Source organism: Gopherus evgoodei, unplaced genomic scaffold, assembly GCF_007399415.2.
Source record: "Gopherus evgoodei ecotype Sinaloan lineage unplaced genomic scaffold, rGopEvg1_v1.p scaffold_39_arrow_ctg1, whole genome shotgun sequence".
NCBI lineage: Eukaryota > Metazoa > Chordata > Testudines > Testudinidae > Gopherus > Gopherus evgoodei.
Genome location: NW_022060060.1, coordinates 1,184,626 through 1,206,382, shown reverse-complemented (window position 1 = coordinate 1,206,382; position 21,757 = coordinate 1,184,626). Strand labels below are relative to the sequence as shown.

Sequence of the window (21,757 nt, the reverse complement as noted above, 5' to 3'; positions counted from 1 at the left end):
CCTACTTTTTGCAGTAAAATTCCATAGGGTTCCCAGGTTTCTGTCTCTGGACATGCACACTGTGGCCTCAGACCAGGCATCCGGACACATACATCCTCCACCTAACTCACCTAAGGGGCCCTATCTGGTAGGTCAGGCCTGCACAACTTGTAAAGCTTCGAGGGCCACATTACTCAATGAGGTGGGCAGGGAGCAGGTGGGACCCACACATGAAAACAGCTGAGGGCCGAACCCCCCCGGCCCCACGGAAACACTCTGCCCCAGCACTGCCCAGCCCTGCAGAAACAAACCCTCCTTTCCCAGTGCCGCCCCACCAAAATAGCTGTGGGCCAAAAAGGAAGGTTGGGGGTGGTGAGGTGATACTTGATTTTAAATCATCCAGGGGCTCCCAGCTGAAGAGTTGGCTGGGAGCCCTCAGGGTCAAATTAAAGGGTCCGGGCTCCGGTGGCTGCGGGAACCCGGAGCTTTGTGGGGCTGGGGCAGGGATTTAAAGGGCCCAGAGCTCCTGCTGCTGAGGGGAGCCCGAGCCCTTTAAATTCCAGCCCCAGCGCATCTGCTGGAGCCGCTGCCGGGATTCAAAGGGCTCTGGGCTGCCCGTGGCGGCGGGAAGCCCTGATCCCTTTAAATCTCAGCCGCGGCTGGGAATCTCTGCGAGGAGCCCTGAGCCCTTTGAATCCCAGCCACGGCTGAGATTTAAAGGGCTCTGGGCTCCCCACGGCTGTGGGGAGCCCAGAGCCTTTGAATCCCATCCGCAGCTGGCAGGGCCGGCTTTAGGAAGTGCAGGGCCCAATTCGAACATTTTCGGCGGGGCCCCGGCTGGGATGACTGAAAGAAAAAAAATGTAAAAAAAAAGCCTTTCATTTCTTAGCAACCGGTTCCCTATAAAAAAGTTCTGCCACAGTATGTATTTTTTGTACCAATAGGGTTACCATACGTCCGTATTTTCCTCTTGGATGGCAATTTAAGATCCAAAAAGCCTGATATGTCCGGGAAAGTACAGATGTATGTTAACCCTACCTAAAGTTCTTTTTTAAAAAGATGTGTCTGAACTAGAAATGAGCTCCGCCACTCCCTGAGTGTGTGCTAGGGTGCATGTGTGGGTCCCACCTGCTCCCTGCCCACCTCATTGAAGCAGGTGTGCAGGGTTACTTCCCTGGGAACTACAGGGCACCAGTGGACATGAGGCTGGCTGGAGGTGGAGGGGAGGTGGCTGGAGGTAGGGTCTGGCTGCATGCTGGGCAAGGGGTGTGCGGCAGGCTGGAGACAGCATGTCGGATGGGCTGGCTGGCTTCAGGCAGGGCCACAGGGGGGATGCGGCATGGGTTGGCAGGGCTGGAGACAAAGGAGTGCAGGACTGGCTGGATTCAGGTGGGGGGTGCATCGGGGTTGGCTGGAGACAGGGAAGGGGGTGCAGGGCTGGCTGGAGACGGGTTGGTACAGGGCTGAAGGCAAGACAGGGGGTGAGGGGCTGGCTGGAGACGGGCTGGCTGTGGGAAGCGGGTGCAGGGCTGGCTGCAGACAGGAACTGGTGCAGGCAGGGCAGGAGGTGTGGCAGGGGTTGGCTGCGGGCAGCTGGTGCAGGTACAGGGGGTACAGCCCATCCTGTATGGTGAGTGTCCCCTCATCCTGCCTTCCCCACTAGGATAGCAGCAGCAGCCCTTGGCTCAGGAGCTATTTAAAGGGCCTGGGGCTCCCCTGCTTCCACTGCCCCAGCCCTGTAAATAGCTGCAGGAGCCCTGGGGAAGTGGTGGGGCTCCAGGGGCTATTTAAAGGACCAGGGCAGCAAAGGCATCTGGATACCCCCCCCCCGCTACCCCAGGGCTCTGGGGAATATTTAAAGAGCCCGCAGCTCCCCTGTTTCTACCGCCCCAGCCCTGTAAATAGCCGAGGGAGCCCTGGGGAAGCGGTGTGGCTTCAGCAACTATTTAAGGACCAGGGCTGCAGAGGCAGCTGGAGCCCCAGCCCTTTAAATAGCCCCCAGAGCCCCCCACTACCCCAGGGCTCTGGAGGTATTTAAAGGGCCCGGGGCTCCCCTTCTTCTACCGCTCCAGCCCTTTAAATAGCCTGGGGAAGTGGTGGGGCTCCGGTGGCTTTTAAAGGACCGGGGCAGTAGAAGCGACGGGAACCCTGGACTTTTTAAAGCGCCCCCAGAGCCCCACAGCCCTACCCCAGGGCTCCAGCAGTGGTGCTCTGGTGGCAATTTAAAGGGCCTGGGAGCCACAGGCCTTTTAAATTGCCCCCTGGGGAAGCTGGGCCAGCCCTCTACAGCACACTGGCTTTTGCCGGTACACCATACTGGGGCTTGGGCATGTAGCCCTCTTAGGGGTGGGCTGATTCAGGGGAATTGGTTGAATTGGCCTAAAGCCAGCCCTGGCAGCTGAGATTTAAAGGGCTCTGGGCTCTCTGCAGCTGCGGGCAGCCCAGAGCCCTTTGAATCCCGCTGAGATTTAAAGAGCTGTGAGCTCGCTGCTGCCTGCAGCTCAGAGCCTTTTGAATCGCTGCCGCAGCTGGGATTTAAAGGGCTCTGGACTCCCTGCTGCTGCGAGCAGCCCAGAGCCTTTTGAATCGCTGCCGCAGCTGGGATTTAAAGGGCTCTGGACTCCCTGCTGCTGCGAGCAGCCCAGAGCCTTTTGAATCCGGGCCGCAGCTGGGATTTAAAGAGTTCTGGGCTCCCCACCACTGCGGGCAAAGCAGAGCCTTTTGAATCCTGGCCGCGGCTGAGATTTAAAGAGTTCTGGGCTGCCTACCGCTGCGGGCAGCGCAGAGCCCTATGAATCCGGGCCGCGGCTGAGATTTAAGGGGCTCTGGGCTCCCCGCCACTGCGGGCAAAGCAGAACCTTTTGAATCCTGGCCGCGGCTGAGATTTAAAGGGCTCTGCCCGCAGCAGTAGGCAGCTCAGAGCCCTTTAAAACTCAGTTTGCCTCCAGGGGCCCGGGCACAGATTGCTCTGACTCAGTCCAGCCCGGATAATCCACTAAAGTGACCTGTGCCGTGAGCGGCTTCGATCTCAGCAGCTACCCCATGCACTGGATCCGACAGGCTCCAGGAAAGGGGCTGCAGTGGCTGATTACTATTACATATTGTCCAGCAACAGCTTCTCACTGGCAGGGCCAGCTCCAGGCACCAGCGGAGGAAGCACGTGCCTGGGGCGGGACATGCAAAGGGGCTGCACTCCGTCCATTCTTGGGGCAGCACAGTCCGAGTGGCTTTTTTCTTTCTTTTTTTTTGCTTGGGGCAGCAAAAATTATAGAGCCAGCCCTGCCCATAGCAACACCTACACACAAACACATAATCACACAAGCTCTCTGAACACCCACATCCGTAACTTCAAACACTCACACAGCTATGTACATGTGAAAATATGTGTGAAAATACACTCAGAAAAAGCTTTCAGACAATTTCTAAGTGTATTAAAGGTGCAGACACTGGATTTGAAAAGACTTAGTCAAATTCTGCACTTAGTTACCCTGTCCTAAATCCAGAACCCATCCCCTGCACTAAACTGAATTATTCAAGATTTCTAGTGTCTAACTGAGAACAGAGTCTGACCTAACATGGAGTGAGCAGGTCAACCAGTTTAGAAAGCTGGTCGGCTGCCTTTATCTACCTGTTGCTGTGCGGTGCATGGCAGGTGTACATAGAGAGCTTCCCCATAGTGCTCAGCACCAAACAGAGAGACGGAATTCATTTCCAGTCATGCCACTTATTTCCTCGGTGATCTTGGGCAAGTCACTTCACTGTCACGTGCCTCAGTTTCCCCTTGGGCAAAAATTGGGGATAATGCCACTTAACTCCTTTGTAAAATGCTCTGAAATGTGTGGATGAAAACCACTGAATAGGAAATAGATTTTACTATCACCATCATCTCTACTGTGATTATCTCGCCCAACTTCTGCAGAAATTATATTGAGTCTTTGACAGGCTGAGCCCCAGGACCTCACTAATATTGGGCAAAATCCTTCATTGCTCAAACCCATCAGTGGTCTTCTTATAATCAGTGAGGTTTGGTGTTTTACCCACACCAGTGAATCTGCCCAGGACTCTTCTACTAATCCGATAGCTCCGAGAGTTTTCTGCTTCAGTCACAGCTGCTGATCCTCTGAAGGAAGTGAAGCATCCACTTCACTGTAATTAGCTCTGTTCTACTGATGAGTCCATTGCCTCTGGTGAAGACATCTACAATTGACATTTCAAGAAACAAGTAACAACTTTGCGGCCTCAGGGTTATGAACACAGGGCCTGACACAGCTCACGTTGCTCTCAACGGGAGGGTTTCCCTGGGGTTGGGAAGGGTTTTGTGTCAGGCTCTAAAAGAATGTGAGCTGTTTTCCTTATACTAGACATTTTTGCCCAAGTTAATCAAGTCCCTCTACCAGCTGTTTTCCCATGGGAAGGAATATCCAGCAGTTGCTGCATCAGGGAATGGCCCAAGGTCAAATGAAGGCAAGGCAGGCCGCACTCATTCCAGTCATGTCAGTGATCTTTGCAGCACATTCACAGTAACAGATACATAGGTCCCCCCCACCTCTCCCAGTCACCATCATATCTAAGAACCTCATACTTTTTATCACATCTATCCTCACTTCTCCCCGGTGAGGCAGGAAAGTCCCATTATCCCCATTTCACAGACTGAGAACTGAGGTGCACCTAGGGGAGTTGGGCACTGCGGTGCTTTAGAAAATCCCGCTTGATACGTCAATACTTAGAAAAATCCAGCCCCACGTGACTTGCCCAAAGTGGCACAAGAAGTCTCGGACAGAGCAGGGAACAGAGCCTGGCCATGCAGGATCCCAAGTGGGTGCCCTTCCCCCTGAATGATCCTTCCTCTCTTCCCTGTGCCACTTCCTGAATCCCCAGGCAGGGATTGGGCTCACTAAGTGAGGAGGTTTGATGTGTCACCAGGAGGGGGATATGGAAATAGGGGTGTGTGATGTTATCTGATTACAATGTGACCATATAGATGATTGTTGCAACCACTGTTCTATATTTGCAGCGAATGTTGTACAAAGGTTGCGGAGTGAGGTGTGTACGAAAAGGTTTGATTTGCTGGTTAGGAGTGTGCTCTCTGTGTGCATGTATCATTTTTGTATATGAAGATATAAATATTGGCTCTATGCTTGGATTTCAAATGTAGGCTCCTGGGGTACTGGCCACAGGATAACAATCAGCACATCTTGGAGGGACTGTTCAAATTAAGTGGTTCATTAAAACCCGTCGTCAGCATTTCGGCGGAGGGACCTGGGGCAGGGGGTGCGGGGAGAGCCTCCTGCAGCAAGTAAGTGGGGGGCTGCACTTAGGGGAACCGCTCCCCGCCCCAGCTCACCTCTGCTCCGCCTCCTCCCCTGAGCACACCGCCCCGCTCTGCTTCTCTCCCTCCCGGGCTTGCGGAACCAAACAGCTGATTGGCCCCACAAGCCTGGTAGGCAGGAGAAGTGGAGCGGCACTGCAATAGCGTGCTAGTGGGAGGAGGCGGAGCAGAGATGAGCTGGGGCAGGGAGCTACTGCAGGGCTCCCCGGGGGGGGAAGCTGCGGGGGGGAGGAGGCGGAGCAGAGGTGAGCTGGGGCAGGGAGCTATCGCAGGGCTCCCGGGGGGGGGGCAGCTGCGGGGGGGAGGAGGTGTTTTGGTGGGAGGGGAGGCACAAGGTGGAAGTTTCCCCTAGGGCAGGAAACATCCTTGCACCAGCTGTACCCACGGGAGGAAATTTCATCTTCACTCAGCACAGACTGAGCTCTGCCTGAAATCAGCGGGAGCTGCAGGTACCCCTTACCTCTGAAAATCACCCCCGAGATACATGGCTCCTGAGAGGAAAGATGGCTTCAGGGACAAGCAGCTCAGCACATGCTTTAGCCACCCCTGCTCCTCCAAAGGAAACACACCGGCTCATTTCACTGGGCTTCAGATCACGCCCTAAGACAAGAAGGGGATGTGTGAGTCCCCAGTTCACCAGACAGGACCCCCAAAACATAGGCCTTCCAATTAGTGTAGCCCACCTCGGCCAGACCATCTGCCAGTTCCCAGACCTGCGGGTTCTCCTGAGTCCCATCCCAAGGCCCCGTCCTCAGGACCTGGCTTCCTTCCTCACAGATCCTTCTCCTGCCATTCCATGTGCGCTGAGCTGAGCGCAGGGTCTCTCTGCGGTGCAAAGGGGACACCTATCCCCGAGGGGACATCGCCGTATACTGAGTGCTCACCCCCTGCCAGCTCTTATACCCACCCTGGGAACCCGCATGCAAGTCCCTGCCCCGGGGGGGGGGTGTTCCTGTTTAAATACAAACCCCCGGTTCTAGGAGGCTCAGTCTCTCCACACCCCCAGACACAGAACTGCCAGGTCCTGCCCGCTGGGGAGTTTCCCTAATTGTACGAAACAAGAATGAAATCTCTGCTATTTTTCCTGTCCCTGTTCTCCACCCCCAGCTGTGAGTGTCTATGGGGCAGCAGGGGCATTAGGAACAGACCCATGGATTCTTTTGGTGACTAATTCTTTCCTTGTATTTTATCCTGTTTCCCCAGGTGTCCTATCTCAGGTGCAGCTGGTCCAGTCTGGCCCAGGAGCGGAGAAGCCCGGAGAGACCCTCACCCTGAGCTGTGCTGTCTCCGGGTTCTCCATCGCTACTCAGCATTACCATTGGCACTGGCTCCGTCAACCCCCCGGGAAGGGGATGGAGTGGGTGGGGTACGTGTACCCATACAATAGCGGGGAGACAGGCTTCGCTCCATCTCTCCAAGGCCGAGTCACTATCTCCGCAGACATCTCCAGGAGCCAGTTCTCCCTGCAGCTCCGCTCGCTGAGAGCTGCAGACACCGCCACCTATTACTGCGTCAGGAGGAGAAATGACACAGTGACACGGAGCAAAGCAGAGACTGGTACAGAAAGGAGAAGCTGTTTCCATGCAGACGTTGAGAGCGATTTAATGCACCACGGATTGCACCAGCTCCCTGCCGCGTAGGAAAGTAAAACGGGTTTTATATTTAAAAAACAAACACCACACAACACAACCCAACACACCGACAGGAGTCCCGTGTCCCAGCGCGTTCCGTTCAGCTCTGGCACACTTCACACAGAGGCCCTGGCCAGATCTCAGCATAAAACCACTCTGACAAGTGCCCCTTGCCACATTTGGAGCTGGAACCAGAGCCGGCTCTAGGTACGAGAAAACCAAGCCCGTGGAGCCGGCCCTGGCAGCAGCAGCACCACGTCGTGCGCCGGGAGCCCTGGGGCTGCTGAGGTTCGCCCCGAGGGGGAGCAGCTCCCACACCTTGTGGCTGGGCCGGGCAGGCTGGATACTCGGCTGGGGGGCCGCCCCGTGCGGCACGTATAGCCACCTGCAGGTGCCACAGGGTGACCACCCCCCAGTGCCGCAGCCCAAGCCCCCAGGGACTGCGGCAGAGCGGCCAGAAGCAGCAGCAGCAGCGGGGCCATAGAGGGCGGGGAGCTGCCGTGCAGGGCCCATGTCCCGCTCTCCGGGACTCCGCTCCCTCTGGGGCTGCCCTGGCCCAGCTCCACAGCCCCCTGCCAGGGCGGTCCCTGGATCTGCTCTCCTGGGTCCTGGACGGTCCTGGAGGCAGGAGCCCTGGCTGGAAGGACCCTGGGCTGAGGGCTTACCCAGACCCTGCCAGCGCGGGACCAGCTGGAGGCGAGGGGGTAGCAGGCAGAGTCAGCACTGGTAGGGGGGAGCCCAGTGCTGGGGTGGCAGGAGGTGCAGGGGGTGGAGGGAAGAGAGAGCCCGGTGGAGGGGGGTGTGGGTGGAGGAGGGCAAGAGCAGCGGGGGGGGTGTGAGAGCCCAGGACTGGGATTGGGGGCAGCCAAAAATCTTTTTCTTTGAGGCTGCAAAAAACCAACAGCCCGCCCTGAAATTACAGTCTAGGCTCCCATAGTCCTAGGCACGGTGCAGACACAGACCATAAAACCTCTCTCAGTCCTGCCGAGTTTACAATCCCAGTGTAAATGGAAAGTGGCTGTGACTGGGAACAGGAACAGAAACACGAATATAAATATCAGCCGCGCAGAATCATCTTCCTTCCCTGTAGCCTGAATCCTCCCTCGACTCCGCCCTAAAGAAAATCTCCCAGGCACGACGCTCTCGGCCCACTAAGGTCAGGGAGGCTCCACTGCAAAACCTTAACTCTGCCCTTAGACTCCCCGCCGCCCAGCTTCTCCCACCCGCACCCACAGGCGGGACCCAGACCCGGCCCGAAGCACGAGCCAGGCTTGCTCAGATCACGTCCCTAGTGTCACGGATCATTTCAATGGAGCCGGTCACTGCCGGGAAGGGAAAGGGGCCTCCGTCCCCAATCCCTCCCAGTGCCACGGGGAATCTTCCCTCTCCAGCGGGTGGCCCAGCCCAGTGGATCCCTGTGACACGACCCCTCCCCGGACACTGACCCCCCGACCGGACATTGCATGGCCCCTGTGCGCCTGGAACGGGGCTCCAGAGCTGAGTCCCCCCAGCACCAATATCACCTCACAATAGCCAGGCCCTCAGTTCCCAGGTGGGGAAATACAGTCACTGCAGGGAGCTGGTTATTCCTCCCAGGGGTCCGAAAGTGTCAGGAGGATCCCAGCGCCCTGTGTCTGGCGCTGCACAGACACACAGGACGGGACAGTCTGACTTCTGCACCTGGAGCCCTAGGGCGAGTCATTCAGATCACTGGCAGCAGGAGTGTGTGTCTCTTATAAAGCAGGGACATGCAAATGAGGGAGATACTTTCCTGTTTAAATCTGTGCCTCCCCCTGCCCAGGCTGCACCCGGAGACATAATCCGCAGCCCCTGGGTCTGTGCAGTGACCAGCCAGTCCCTGAGAACTTTCCCCTCCAGCACCCGGGAAAATGGGATTTTTTCTTCTGTTCATTTGCGCTGTAGCCGCTTTGGAAGGTATTTTCCTCCTCTGAATAACTGGCAGTGTCAAGAATATTGTGTTACCGCTGTTTTTATACCGATATTAATGGCCTGTCTTTATTCTCAGGTGTCCGGTCCCAGGTGCAGCTGGTGGAGTCCGGAGGGGATGTGAAAAAGCCCGGAGACTCTCTCCGCCTCTCCTGCAAAGCCTCCGGGTTCACCTTCAGCAGCGCCTACATGAGCTGGGTCCGGCAGGCTCCTGGCATGGGGCTGGAGTGGGTCGCTTATATAAGCTACGATGGGAGTAGTACATATTACCTTGATTCAGTGAAAGGCCGATTCACCATCTCCAGGGATGATCCCAAGAGTGAGCTGTATCTGCAAATGACCGGCCTGAAGCCCGAGGACACCGCCCGCTATTACTGTGCGGGACACACACTGACACATAAACCTATTGATGCTCCTGCAAAAACCCAGGCTGCAGAGTCCGCGGGCGCCACGTGGGGGCAGCAGCCACGTAAACAACAGGGCTTTGGGCAGAGGACTGAGAACGCGCTTCCAGGGGAATGAAATTCACACCTGCCACAAGGCTTAACCCTTTCATTCCCCAGCGACGTGCCCCCTTTGCTTCACAGAGGCCCACTGGGTCTGCGCCGCAGACATTCCTCGCTGCTGCCCTCAGCCCCATTCAGGGGCGAGTCCTGGTCCCACGGTCAGGCTCTCCCTGTGCATCTGGATCTTTTGCTGATGTACAATGGGGTTAATGTGACCGGTTCCCACATTGCTCCTTGCCTTGTCTTACCCCACAGGGACCCGGTCACAGATTCTTCTCTCCCCTCCCTGTCCGGAAGGGAAGGTGCCCAGTGTGACGCTGGCAGAGCAAGTGCCAGCTCATGCCAAGGTCCCGAGGCCTCACAAGTGCATAGCTGGAGCCAGCCTCCTTTGCCCGCCTGCGAGCACCATCACAGCAGAGGTTGTTCGAGGTTAAGTGCATCAGAATGGGGTTCGTGTTTGGACTTCACGGAATGTTTGTAGGATGTTGCCCGAACTGCTTTCACTTATGTGCACCCTGGTGTACCCTGACAGCAAACAGTTGCATTGCATGTACCCCTGCGACTAAAAGTGACCCTTCAAACGAAGGAGGCTTCCGTAAGAAGCGGTTACATCCTGTTCATTAAACTCAAATGAACCGTTGTGAGACCAAGGATCAAAGACTTTCCTAAATGCATTCTTCCCGCCCCACCCCCAACCCCACCCCTTGTAAAGCAGTTCACAAGAACTTCTGAACTAAACCTCAGATCACCCAAAAATCAAAACTCCGGAGAGTGAGAATAGAACCCTGGCGTCCTAAATCCCGATTTCCTGCTCTGCTCAATTGTCTCTCCTCGTCCAGGAGAAACCCCCAATTCCTAGATTCCTTCTGTAGCCGGGAGGAACTAGAACCCAGGCGTTCTGGTAACGGGATGACAAAGCCTGCTGTTGGCAGAACGGCAAATTGATTCAGAACAAACAGCCTTCAAGTGCTCAGCCTCCCAGGTAGGGCTGCAGTGTGTCGCTGCTGTGACTTCTGATGGGGGTGCTGTGCTGTGTGTATTACACCCATCGGGCTAAGGGGCGATGCACCTGTCATGGAATGCGGGGGAGTCCAGCCCTGCACCCCTCTTCCTGGGACCAACAGTGACTCTTAGCCAGCAAGTAAAACAGAAGGTTTATTGGACAACAGGAACACAGGTTACAGCAGAGCTTGCAGGCACAGTCAGGACCCCTCCACCGAGTCCTTCTGGGCTTTCAGGGTGCTTAGATCCTAGCTAGGATACCCTGAATTCCGCCCACACAGCCCCAAGCCCAAACTCAAACTGCTTCCCTCCTGCCACTCCCTTCCTTTGTCCCCTTCCCGGGCAAAGGTGTTGACCTTTCCCCTCCCTTACCTAGCTCAGGTTACAGGCCCTGGCATCGTCCATCCCCTAAAGTCCTCCCCTGCTCTCCCACTCCCCGCACAGACAGCCCCTACTACATCACATCTCTCCCCCCTTAGAGACTGAACTGAGCAGGGTCTGAGGCTGTGGTTGATGGACCAGAAGCCGGAGAACCCGCAGCATGCAGGCCAGCTGGCCGACCAATTTGTGGACAGTCGGGCAGGGGATGGTAGGGAGGAGTTTCGAAGGAGCAGGCCTGCCTCAACGCAGAGAGAGAGTCGTCATGGGACCTCCCAAAGGGGGCCTATGGAGAACCCCCCCAAAAGGGGAACATCCAGGGGCAGGTCCCTCCGACCCACTCAAGGGGACCCACGAGATATGGGCTGCTATCGCTGTGGCCAACGAGGTCACATACGGGCCCAGTGCCCCAAGCTCAGGGACAGACCAAGCAGACCCAACCCGCAAAGGGTGGACTGGGTAAAAACCCAATCGGAGGAGGGGCTACATTCCCAGGAAAGGGGGGTTGGCAACATACCACCTGTGGATGCTCCCGGTTCCCTGTTTTTGGTTTACCGGGTGGGCGCGGGGCTGCCCCTCCGGAAAGAGTGCCTTGTTTCCCTAGAAGTGGATGGGAGGAAGGTCACTGGGTACTGGGACACGGGCGCAGAGGTGACGCTGGCCCGGCCCGAGGTGGTGGCCTCAGATCGGATGGTGCCCGACACCTACCTGACCTTGATGGGCATGGGTGGGACCCCATTCGAGGTGCCCGTAGCAAGGGTGCATTCATTGTTACCGTAGAAGTGAAGGACTCTGCATAGACGGAAATTTGCCTGGGCATCAGTACAAAATGTTAAGTAAAATTTGCTTTAAAAATTAAACCTGGCGCTTTGTCATCTTGTGTCATCATTTTTATTTCTTAGCTTTCAGCTATTTCAGTGAACTCTAAAACTTTCACACTGACTGTTTCCTATCTGCCATTGTATCTCTCTAATCTCCTTCAGAACCATCATTGACTTTTTTCCATTTTAATACTATCCCATGGTATCAGAGACAGTGAGAAAAATAGCAAATAAAGGTACATGACGATCTTTCTGTCACTACAGAGAATGACAGATATACAAGCATCTGTCTCACATAGAGAAATGGGATGTATTCCCTGCAGCCAAGGCCAGCTTTAGGCAGTGTGGGGCCCAATTCAAACAGTTTTGACAGGCCCCGGCAGGGATGACTAAAATAAAAAAAAAACACATAAAAAAACATGTGGAGCTTGTACTCACTGGACAGTGCTCTGAGTCTTCGGTGGCACTTCGGCGACGGGTCCTTCACTCGCTCCAGGTCCTCGGCGGCACTGAACGACCTGCTGCCAAAGACCCAGAGTGAGCGAAGGACCCACCACCGAAGTGCCACCGAAGACCCAGGGTGCCACCAGGTGAGTAAAAATTAAAAAGGTGCCTCTAGCCAGGGAAGGGATTCTCATTGGGCGCGGGGCCCTCTTAGGCGCAGGCCCAATTCGGGGGAATTGGTGGAACAGACCTAAAGCCAGCCCTGCCTGGGACCCTTGTCTGGGGTTCCCGCCACCAGCCTCGCTCAGCCCTCTGCCAATCTGGGGTTGCATTCACTCAGCTGGCAGCAGGATGAGCTGGGCCGGTGGTGAGCTGAGTGGCTCAGTCTGCTGTCAGTCTGTGGTGCTGGCAGCACTCAGCTCCTGCCAGCTGGGATTCCGGCCGCCAGGCCCCCTCAGCCCGCTACCAGCCTGGAGTTCTGCTCACCCAGGCAGCAGGAGGCTGAGCGGGGCCGGCGGCTGGGACCCCGACTGGCAAGACATAGAGAGAGACCTTCTACAAATGTTAAAATGTATTACTGGCACGGGAAACCTTAAATTACAGTGAACTTGGCACACCACTTCTGAAAGGTTGTTGACCCCTGGAATAGGTGATGTAATTATCTGACATTAGAAAAGGTTCAGAGAAGGGCAACTAAAATGATTAGGGGGAACGATTCCCAGATGAGGAGATATTAAAGAGGCTAGGACTCTTCGGCTTGGAAAAGAGGAGACTAAGGGAGGATATGATAGAGGTCTATAAAATCGTGAGAAAGTGGATAAGGAAAAGTTATTTACTTATTCCCATAATACAAGAACTAGGGGTCACCAAATGAAATTAATGGGCAGCAGGTTTAAAACAAACATAGTGCACAATCAACTTGTGGAACTCCTTGCCTGAGGAGGTTGTGAAGGCTAGGACTATAATAGCGTTCAAAAGAGAACTGGATAAATTCATGGAGGTTAAGTCCATTAATGGCTATTAGCCAGGATGGGTAAGGAATGGTGTCCCTAGCCTCTGTTTGTCAGAGGGTGGAGATGGATGGGAGGAGAGAGATCACTTGATCATTGCCTGTTAGGTTCACTCCCTCTGGGGCACCTGGCATTGGCCATTGTTGGCAAACAGGATACTGGGCTAGATGGCTAATGTCTCACCCACTATGGCCCGTCTTATGTTCTTAATTACAGTCTAGGCTCCCACAGTCCCAGGCATGGTGCAGACACAGACCATAAAACTTCTCTCAGTCTTACCGAGTTTACAACCCCAGTGTAAATGGAAAGTGGTGTGTGACTGGGAACAGGAATAGAAACACAAACATAAATATCAGCTGCGCAGAATCGTCTTCCTTCTCTGTAGCCTGAATCCTCCCTCGATTCCCCCCTAAAGAAAACCTACCAGACACGCCGCTCTCGGCCCACTAATGTCAGGGAGGCTCCACTGCAAAACCTTAACTCTGCCCTCAGACTTCCCCCCCGCCCAGCTTCTCTCACCCGCACCCACAGATGGGCCCCAGACCTGGCCCGAAGCATGAGCCAGGCTTGCTCAGATCATGTCCCTAGTGTCACGGATCATTTCAATGGAGCCGGTCACTGCCGGGAAGGGAAAGGAGCCTCCGTCCACAAACCCTCCCAGCGCCACGGGGAATCTTCCCTCTCCAGTGGGTGGCCCAGCCCAGTGGATCCCTGGGACACAACCCCTCCCCGGACACTGATCCCCCTGACTAGACATTGCATGGCCCCTGAGCGCCTGGAACGGGGCTGCAGAGCTGAGTCCCCCCCAGCCCCAACATCACCTCACAATAGCCAGGCCCTCAGTTCCTGGGTGAGGAAATAAAGTCACTGCAGGGAGCTGGTCATTAACCAGGGATCCGAAAGTGTCAGGAGGACCCCAGCGCCCTGTGCCCGGTGCTGCACAAACACACTGGCTGGAACCATCTGACTCCTGCGCCGGGAGCCCTAGGGCGAGTCACTCAGATCACTGGCAGCAGGAGTGTGTGTCTCTTATAAAGCAGGGACATGCAAATGAGGGAGACACTTTCCTATTTAAATCTGTGCCTCTCTCTGCCTAGGCTGCATCCGGAGACACAATCCGCAGCCCCTGGGTCTGTGCAGTGACCAGCCAGTCCCTGAGAACTTTCCTCTCCAGCACCAGGGAAAATGGGATTTTTGCTCCTTGTAATTTTCGTTGTAGCCGCTTTGGAAGGTATTTTCCTCCTCTGAATAACTGGCAGAGTTAGAAAAATATTGCGTTACCGCTGTTTTTATACCGATATTAATGACCTGTCTTTATTCCCAGGTGTCCGGTCCCAGGCGCTGGTGGAGTCCGGAGGGGATGTGAAAAAGCCCGGAGACTCTCTCCGCCTCTCCTGCAAAGCCTCCGGCTTCACCTTCAGCAGCTACGGCATGAGCTGGGTCCGCCAGGCTCCCGGGAAGGGGCTGGAGTGGGTCGCCTACATTTACAGCACCAGCATATACTACAGTGACTCGGTAAAAGGGCGATTCACCGTCTCCAGAGATGACCCCAGCAGCCTGTTGTACCTGGACATGACCGGCCTGAAGCCCGAGGACACCGCCCGCTATTACTGTGCGAGAGACACAGTGACACGAAACCGGTTTGTGATCCTACAAAAACCCAGGCTGCGGAACCGCCCTTCTCCCGGCAGCCGCGCGGGGGCAGCAGTGACACACACCCCGCTCCGGGCTCACACAGGAGACCCGGCACCCGGGTGAATGTAACACAAACCTCCCGGCAGTTTTAACCCTTCCGCTCCCGGGCAGCGTGTCTCCCCTTCCTGCCCAGAGCCCTGCGGGGCCTGCAGTGCAGACAGGGCTGGCTCCAGCTTTTTTCCCAAGCAGCGGAGTGGCAATTCGGCGGGGGTCCTTCGCTCCGAGAGGGACTGAGGGACCCGCCACCGAATTGCCACTGAAGACGCGGATGTGCCAGTCCTTTCCATTGGCCACTCCAAGCACCTGCTTCCTTTGCTGGTGCCTGGAGGCAGCCCTGTTCCCGGGGCCCTGTTCATAGCCCAGTCCCGGCCGCTCACCCTGCTCAGAGCCAGCGCCGGGCCTCAGCTTCCCATCCCGCCTGGGGACCGAGCTGCCAGCCGCAGACATGACCCCCAGCCTGGCCATCGCCTTCCTCCTGCGGGTACCGGCGGGAAAGAACTACATTTCCCAGCACTCCCTTGGCCACTGCCAACTGGAAAGGAAGGAGGAGGACCTCATGCAGCAGTGTGCTGTGAGTGCTGTGAATGGCAGGGAGACCATATTTTAACATTCAAAAACAGGACACTCCAGGGGGTAGGAAGCCCCAGCCTGCCACCACCCACTCCCTCCGACTGCCCCCCACAGAAACCTCAACCCATTCAACCCCCCCCACTCCCCGTCCCCTGATCACCTCCTCCCCGGACCCCTGCCCCTAACTGCCCTCCAGGACCCCAGCCCCTATCTAAGCACCGCTGGTTATTGTCCCCTGATTGCCCCCTCCCGGGACCCCTGCCCCTAACTGCCCCTTGGGGCCCCAGCCCCTATTTAAGCCTCCCTTCTCCTTGTCCCCAACTGCCTCCTTCTGAGTCCCCCCTCAACTTCCCCCCCAGGACCCCACCCCCTACCTGTCCCCTGACAACCCCCTGGGACTCCCATGCCTATCCAACCGCTGCCTGTCCCCGACTGCCCCCCCCCGACTCCTGACCCATCTAACCCCTCTTCTCTCTGCCCCTGACTGCCCCCCCAAACCTTCAACCCATCCAACCCCCCCTGCTCCCTGTCCCTTGACTGCCCCCCCCCCCGGAACTTCCTACTCCTTCTCCAGCCCCCCAGCCCCCTTACCGTGCCACTCAGACCAGCGTGTCTGGCTCCGCGCAGCTCCAAACACACTGCTGCATACATGCTGCTGTGCTCCCCCGCGGAGCCCACAGCCCCCCCCCACACACACCCAGCACCTGCCTTCCAGATTTGAACACTTCAAAATTCAGGAGTGCTCAGACTCAGTTTGGGCAGCTGTTACTTCATTTCTCCCAGTTCAAATATACTGATCCACTGTAACTTGCTGTAAAAAAACTAGGATAAAATTGAGCAAGAAATGCTTCCTAGTGGTTATTAGGACTGGAATTGCTATTTTCAAAAGCCATTGCCTTTGTTTGTTTGTTTGTTTGTTTGTTTGTTTGTTTGTTTGTTTGTTTGTTTGTTTGTTTAAAAGGAAGACAGTGATACTGCATTGTCAAATTCCCCATAGAAAGAAAGAGTGGAACAACAGAATAATAAAGGCATCTCAACTTTTCCTAATTTATGGAGGACAGTCTTACAATATGCATCCAGATATTCTCCAATCACACAAGCTGAAAATTGTTCCACTTTACTGCAGTTCTGTAACCATATGGGAACCAGTCCTGTCTGGGTTCTGTGCACATCCAAAATTCCTGCTGAATGACCTGCCCTGGGGGCGAGTTACCAGTGACCCAGGGCTGGGGCGGCAGGAGGTGTGTGTGTGGGGCACTGGTGGGGGGGAAGGGGGGAGCCCAGGGCTGGGCTGACAGTGCGGTGGGGGAGGGCACTGGTGCGGGGGAAAGGGGAAGCCCAGCTCTGGGGCAGCAGGGGGTATGGGTGGGGTGGGGGGAGCCCAGGGCTGGGGCAGCAGGGGGGTGTGGGGGAGAGCCCAGGGCTGGGACGAGGGGCAGCCAAAATTTTTTTTGCTTGGGGCAGCAAAAAACCTAGAGCTGACCCTGGGTGCGGGATCTGGGGTGGGGCTGGAGATCAGGAGGTTGGGGTGCAGGAGGGTGCTCTGGACTGGGATCAAGGGCTTCAGAGGGTGGGAAGGGGCTCAGAGCTGGGGCTGCCCCGCTACACATAGGAACCAGCCACAGGCCCTGCTCCCCAGCGGGAGATGATGGGCTGGATTAAAATGTTTGGTGACTGGATCCAGCCCAAGGGCTGTAGTTTGCCCACCCCTCTACTAGCACATGTTCTGTTCATTCCCTCTGGGGCACCTGGCACTGGCTACTGTCAGGAGACAGGATACTGGGCTACATGGACCTTTGGTCTCACCCAGTCTGGCCCCTCTTATGTTCTTAATTACAGTCTAGGCTCCCATAGTCCTAGGCACGGTGCAGACACAGACCATAAAACCTCCCTCAGTCCCACCGAGTTTACAACCCAGTGTAAATGGAAAGTGGCTGTGACTGGGAACAGAAACAGAAACACGAATATAAATATCAGCCGCGCAGAATCATCTTCCTTCACTGCATCCTGAATCCTCCCTCGACTCCCCCCTAAAGAAAATCTCCCAGACACGCCGCTCTCGGCCCACTAATGTCAGGGAGGCTCCACTGCAAAACCTTAACTCTGCCCTCAGACTCCCCCCTCTCCCCAGCTTCTCCCACCTGCACCCAGAGGCGAGCCCCAGACCTGGCCCAAAGCCAGGGCCGGTGCAAGGAAGTTTCAGGCCCTAGGCGAAACTTGCACCCCCAGCCCTGCAGCAGCTCCCCGCCCCGAGGCGCCTCCCCCTCCACAGCAGCCCCCCGTTGGCAGCTAACCCCCCTGCCCTGAGGCGCTCCCTCCTGGCAGCTCCCTACCCCCTGGCCCAGGGAACGTGCGGTACCTCCCCACCCCAGCTCACGTCTGCTCCGCTTCCTCCCCGAGCACGCTACCCCAGCTCTAATTCTCCTCCCAGGCCTATGGTGCCAAACAGCTTTAAACATTTTTTGGGGGGGTGCCACTTTTTGGTGCCCCCAAATCTTGGCGCTGTAGGCAACTACCTAGTCCACCTAAATGGTAGCACCGGCCCTGCCCAAAGCACGAGCCAGGCTTGCTCAGGTCACGTCCCTAGTGTCACGGATCATTTCAATGGAGCCGGGCACTGCCGGGAAGGGAAAGGGGCCTCCGTCCCCAATCCCTCCCAGCACCACGGGGAATCTTCCCTCTCCAGCGGGTGGCCCAGCCCAGTGGATCCCTGGGACATGACCCCTCCCCGGACACTGACCACCCTGACCAGATGTTGCATGGCCCCTGTGCACCTGGAACGGGGCTGCAGAGCTGAGTCCCCCCCAGCCCCAACATCACCTCACAATAGCCAGGCCCTCAGTTCCTGGGTGAGGAAATACAGTCACTGCAGGGAGCTGGTCATTCCTCCCAGGGGTCCGAAAGTGTCAGGAGGACTCCAGCAGGGCCGGCCTTAGGCCGATTCAACCGATTCCAGGGAATCGGGCCCCACACCTAAGAGGGCCCCGAGCCTTAGGCACCTTTTTAATTTTTTTTTAACTTACCCTGGTCCCCGGCTGCGGTCTGCTCTGGGGTCTTCCATGGTCCTGCTCCTTTGAGTGAAGCGCCGGCGGGAGCACGGCACGGCCCCGCTCTCCCAGCTAGAGCTCCAGCCGGAGCTGCAGGGCTTGCCACGCTCCAGCCGGGGCTCCAGCCGGGAGAGCGGGGCTGCGGGGCTTGTCGCGCTCCGGCCGGGGCTCCAGGCGGGAGAGCGGGGTGGCGGGGCTTGTCGCGCTCCAGCCGGGGCTCCAGCCCGGAGAGCGGGGCGGCGGGGCTTTGCCACACTCCGGCCGGAGTGTGGCAAGCCTGGCAGCTCCGGCTGGAGCGCGGCAAGCCCCGCGACCCCGGCTGGAGCTCTGGGCCCTTTAAATAGCCTCCAGAGCCCTGGGGCAGTGAAGGGCTCCAGGGGCTATTTATAGGGCCTGGGGCTCCAGCTGCCTTTGCCACCCCGGTCCTTTAAATAGCCGCCGGAGCCCCGCCGCCCCCATGCATTCCCCAGCGCTCCCACGGCTATTTGAAAGGTCCGGGGTGGGTAGAAGGGGGTTTGGGGGCTACTTAAAGGGCTGGGGTTCCAGCTGCCTCTGCTGCACCCCCTGACCTGCTCACACCAGTCCGCCCCCCCCGCCTGCAGCCAGCTCTGCACCCCGTGCCCACAGCCAACCCCTGCCAAACCCCCTGTCCTGTCTCCAGCCAACACACCCCTGCAGCCCTGCCCAAAGCCAGCCAGCCCCACACACACTGCTGCCCGCACCAGCCCTGCACACCTTGCCCAGCCCGCACCCTCTGCCCTGTCTCCAGTCAACCCCTGCTGCACCCCCCTGCAGCCCAGCCTGAAGCCAGCATGCCCCACACCCCCTGTCTCCAACCAGCCCTACACCCTTGCCCTGCCTGCAGCCAGACCCTACCTCCAGTCAGCCCCTGCCCTGCCTCCAGCCAGCCCCATGTCCACTGCTGCCCTGCAGTTTCCAGGGCAGTAACCCTGCACACCTGCTTCAATGAGGGGGGCAGGGAGCAGCTGGGACCAATACATGTGCACACCCCCAGGGAGTGGCGGGGACACACACATGTGAAATGGTGGTCATTAATAGCCAATCAACAGCATATATGATGCAATGTACATAATATATAATATTATTATTCATATAGTTATGGAAAGTAAATAATACATGAAACAAATGAAAGGCTTTTTTTTTCCACTTTTTTTTTTTAAGTCATCCCTGCCAGGGCCCAGCTGAAAATGTTTGAATTGGCCCCGCACTTCGCAAAGCTGGCCCTGGACCCCAGCGCCCTGTGCCCGGCGCTGTACAGACACACAGGACGGGACAGGCTGACTCCTGCGCCGGGAGCCCTAGGGCGAGTCACTCAGATCACTGGCAGCAGGAGTGTGTGTCTCTTATAAAGCGGGGACATGCAAATGAGGGAGACACTTTCCTCTTTAAATCTGTGCCCCTCTCTGCTCAGGCTGCACCCGGAGACACAATCCGCAGCCCCTGAGTCTGTGCAGTGACCAGCCAGTCCCCTGAGAACTTTCCCCTCCAGCACCAGGGAAAATGGGATTTTTGCTCATTGTGATTTTCGCTGTAGCAGCTTTGGAAGGTATTTTCCTCCTCTGAATAACTGGCAGAGTTAGAAGAATATTGTGTTACCGCTGTTTTTATACCGATATTATTGGCCTGTCTTTATTCCCAGGTGTCCGGTCCCAGGTGCAGCTGGTGGAGTCCGGAGGGGATGTGAAAAAGCCCGGAGACTCTCTCCGCCTCTCCTGCAAAGCCTCCGGGTTCACCTTCAGCGATTACTACATGCACTGGGTCCGGCAGGCTCCTGGCAAGGGGCTAGAATGGGTCGCTACTATAAGCTACGATGGGAGTAGTACATATTACCTTGATTCAGTGAAAGGCCGATTCACCATCTCCAGGGATAATCCCAAGAGTGAGCTGTATCTGCAACTGACCGGCCTGAAGCCCGAGGACACCGCCCGCTATTACTGTGCGAGAGACACAGTGACACGAAACCGGTTTGTGATCCTACAAAAACCCAGGCTGCGGAACCGCCCTTCTCCCGGCAGCCGCGCGGGGGCAGCAGTGACACACACACCGCTCCGGGCTCGCACAGGAGACCCGGCACCCGGGTGAATGTAACACAAACCTCCCGGCAGTTTTAACCCTTCCGTTCCCGGGCAACGTGTCTCCCCTTCCTGCCCAGAGCCCCGCTGGGTGCAGAGATCCCCTCGCTTCACTGTGAACCCCAATCCGGAGTGAGTCCTGTTCTGAGTCGCTCTCCCCTCGGAGATCTGGCGCGTTGGCTCCCCTGGGCCCGTCTCGGTGTCAGACTCACAGGACAGCGTCTGCCAGTGCAAAGGGGACAAGCGCATTGGGGTTCGCATCAGACCCAGCGGATGGAGCGAATTACTCCAGGGGCCAAATTCTCCGCTGTTGTAAAGTCACCGCAGCTGCTTCCACTAGACTCGAGTTACTCCGGATTTACACCAGGGAGGCTCTGGCCCTTTCAGCAAACTGGGATGTTTAGCGGATTAACGCAGCGGAAGGTGATTAGTTCATTATAACCGATGTGGGGCCCCTCACCGGGGCATCTCGGCCCTTCACAAGCGGTTATCGCCTTTATCCCCACAGCGCTGCCGGGAGGCCGGGAACTATCCCAGCCCCTGGTTCAGAGAGGGGAGACTGAGGCACAGAGAGATGGAGGCTGGATATGGAAATGGCCCATTCAGAGTCCGGGCGGGGCTGCGGGCAGAGATCACCCAGCGCCTGAACAAACCCCGCTCCGCTGAGCCTGGGAATGTGGCACCGCCGGGACTTTCCCAAGCAGCTCGTGGATTGTTTTCACCCCACTGACATGTAGAAATCACCGCCCGGACTCTCCGCGGGTGTCACTAGGTTGAACTGAATGAGCCCCACTCTAGCGAGCAGGTAAATGTGGGCACTGCTGGGACTTTCAAAAGAGACTCACGTTTTGTTTTGTTTTTTCATCCATTTGACATTTGGAAATCACAGTCTTAGCGTAAACGGTGCAGCTAAGGATCCAGCCCACAATAAAGTTCCACAATTTCAAAGAGTCACCATGGAGATAATAGACCCTGCCAGGGCCGGCACAACCATTTAGATGACCTAGGCAGTTGCCTAGGTCCCTGGCATTTGAGGGGAGCCATTTTCTTCAGCAGTGACAGCGTGGGCCGGATCTTCGGCCACCCAGGTTGCAGCTGGCATTTAGGCAGAGGGAGCTGGGGCAGGGGAGCGTGGGAAGGGCCGCCTGCAGCAAGTAAGGGAGGGAAGGGGAGGGGCGGCACGCAGGGGAACTCCCCGCCACAGCTCACCCCTACCCCACCTCCTCCCCGAGCACGCCTTGGCTGCTTCACTTCTCCCGCCTCCCAGGCTTGCGGCTCCTAAGCTGATTGGCCCTGCAAGCCTGG

At 56.8% G+C, this 21,757-nt stretch overlaps 2 gene segments (V, D, J or C); both read left to right on the top strand.

Moving 5' to 3' along the window:
* Window positions 1-14,805, top strand: part of LOC115642233 — a 45,306-nt gene extending 30,501 nt beyond the window's left edge. Inside the window, 1 exon segment of the V gene segment in view lies at window positions 14,372-14,805. Within this exon segment, the coding sequence occupies window positions 14,372-14,805 (434 nt within the window).
* Window positions 14,806-19,817: 5,012 nt separating this feature from the next.
* Window positions 19,818-20,462, top strand: LOC115642232. The segment is given in 2 exon segments: window positions 19,818-19,926; window positions 20,020-20,462. Coding segments are annotated over 2 exon segments (489 nt in total).
* Window positions 20,463-21,757: the final 1,295 nt, after the last annotated feature.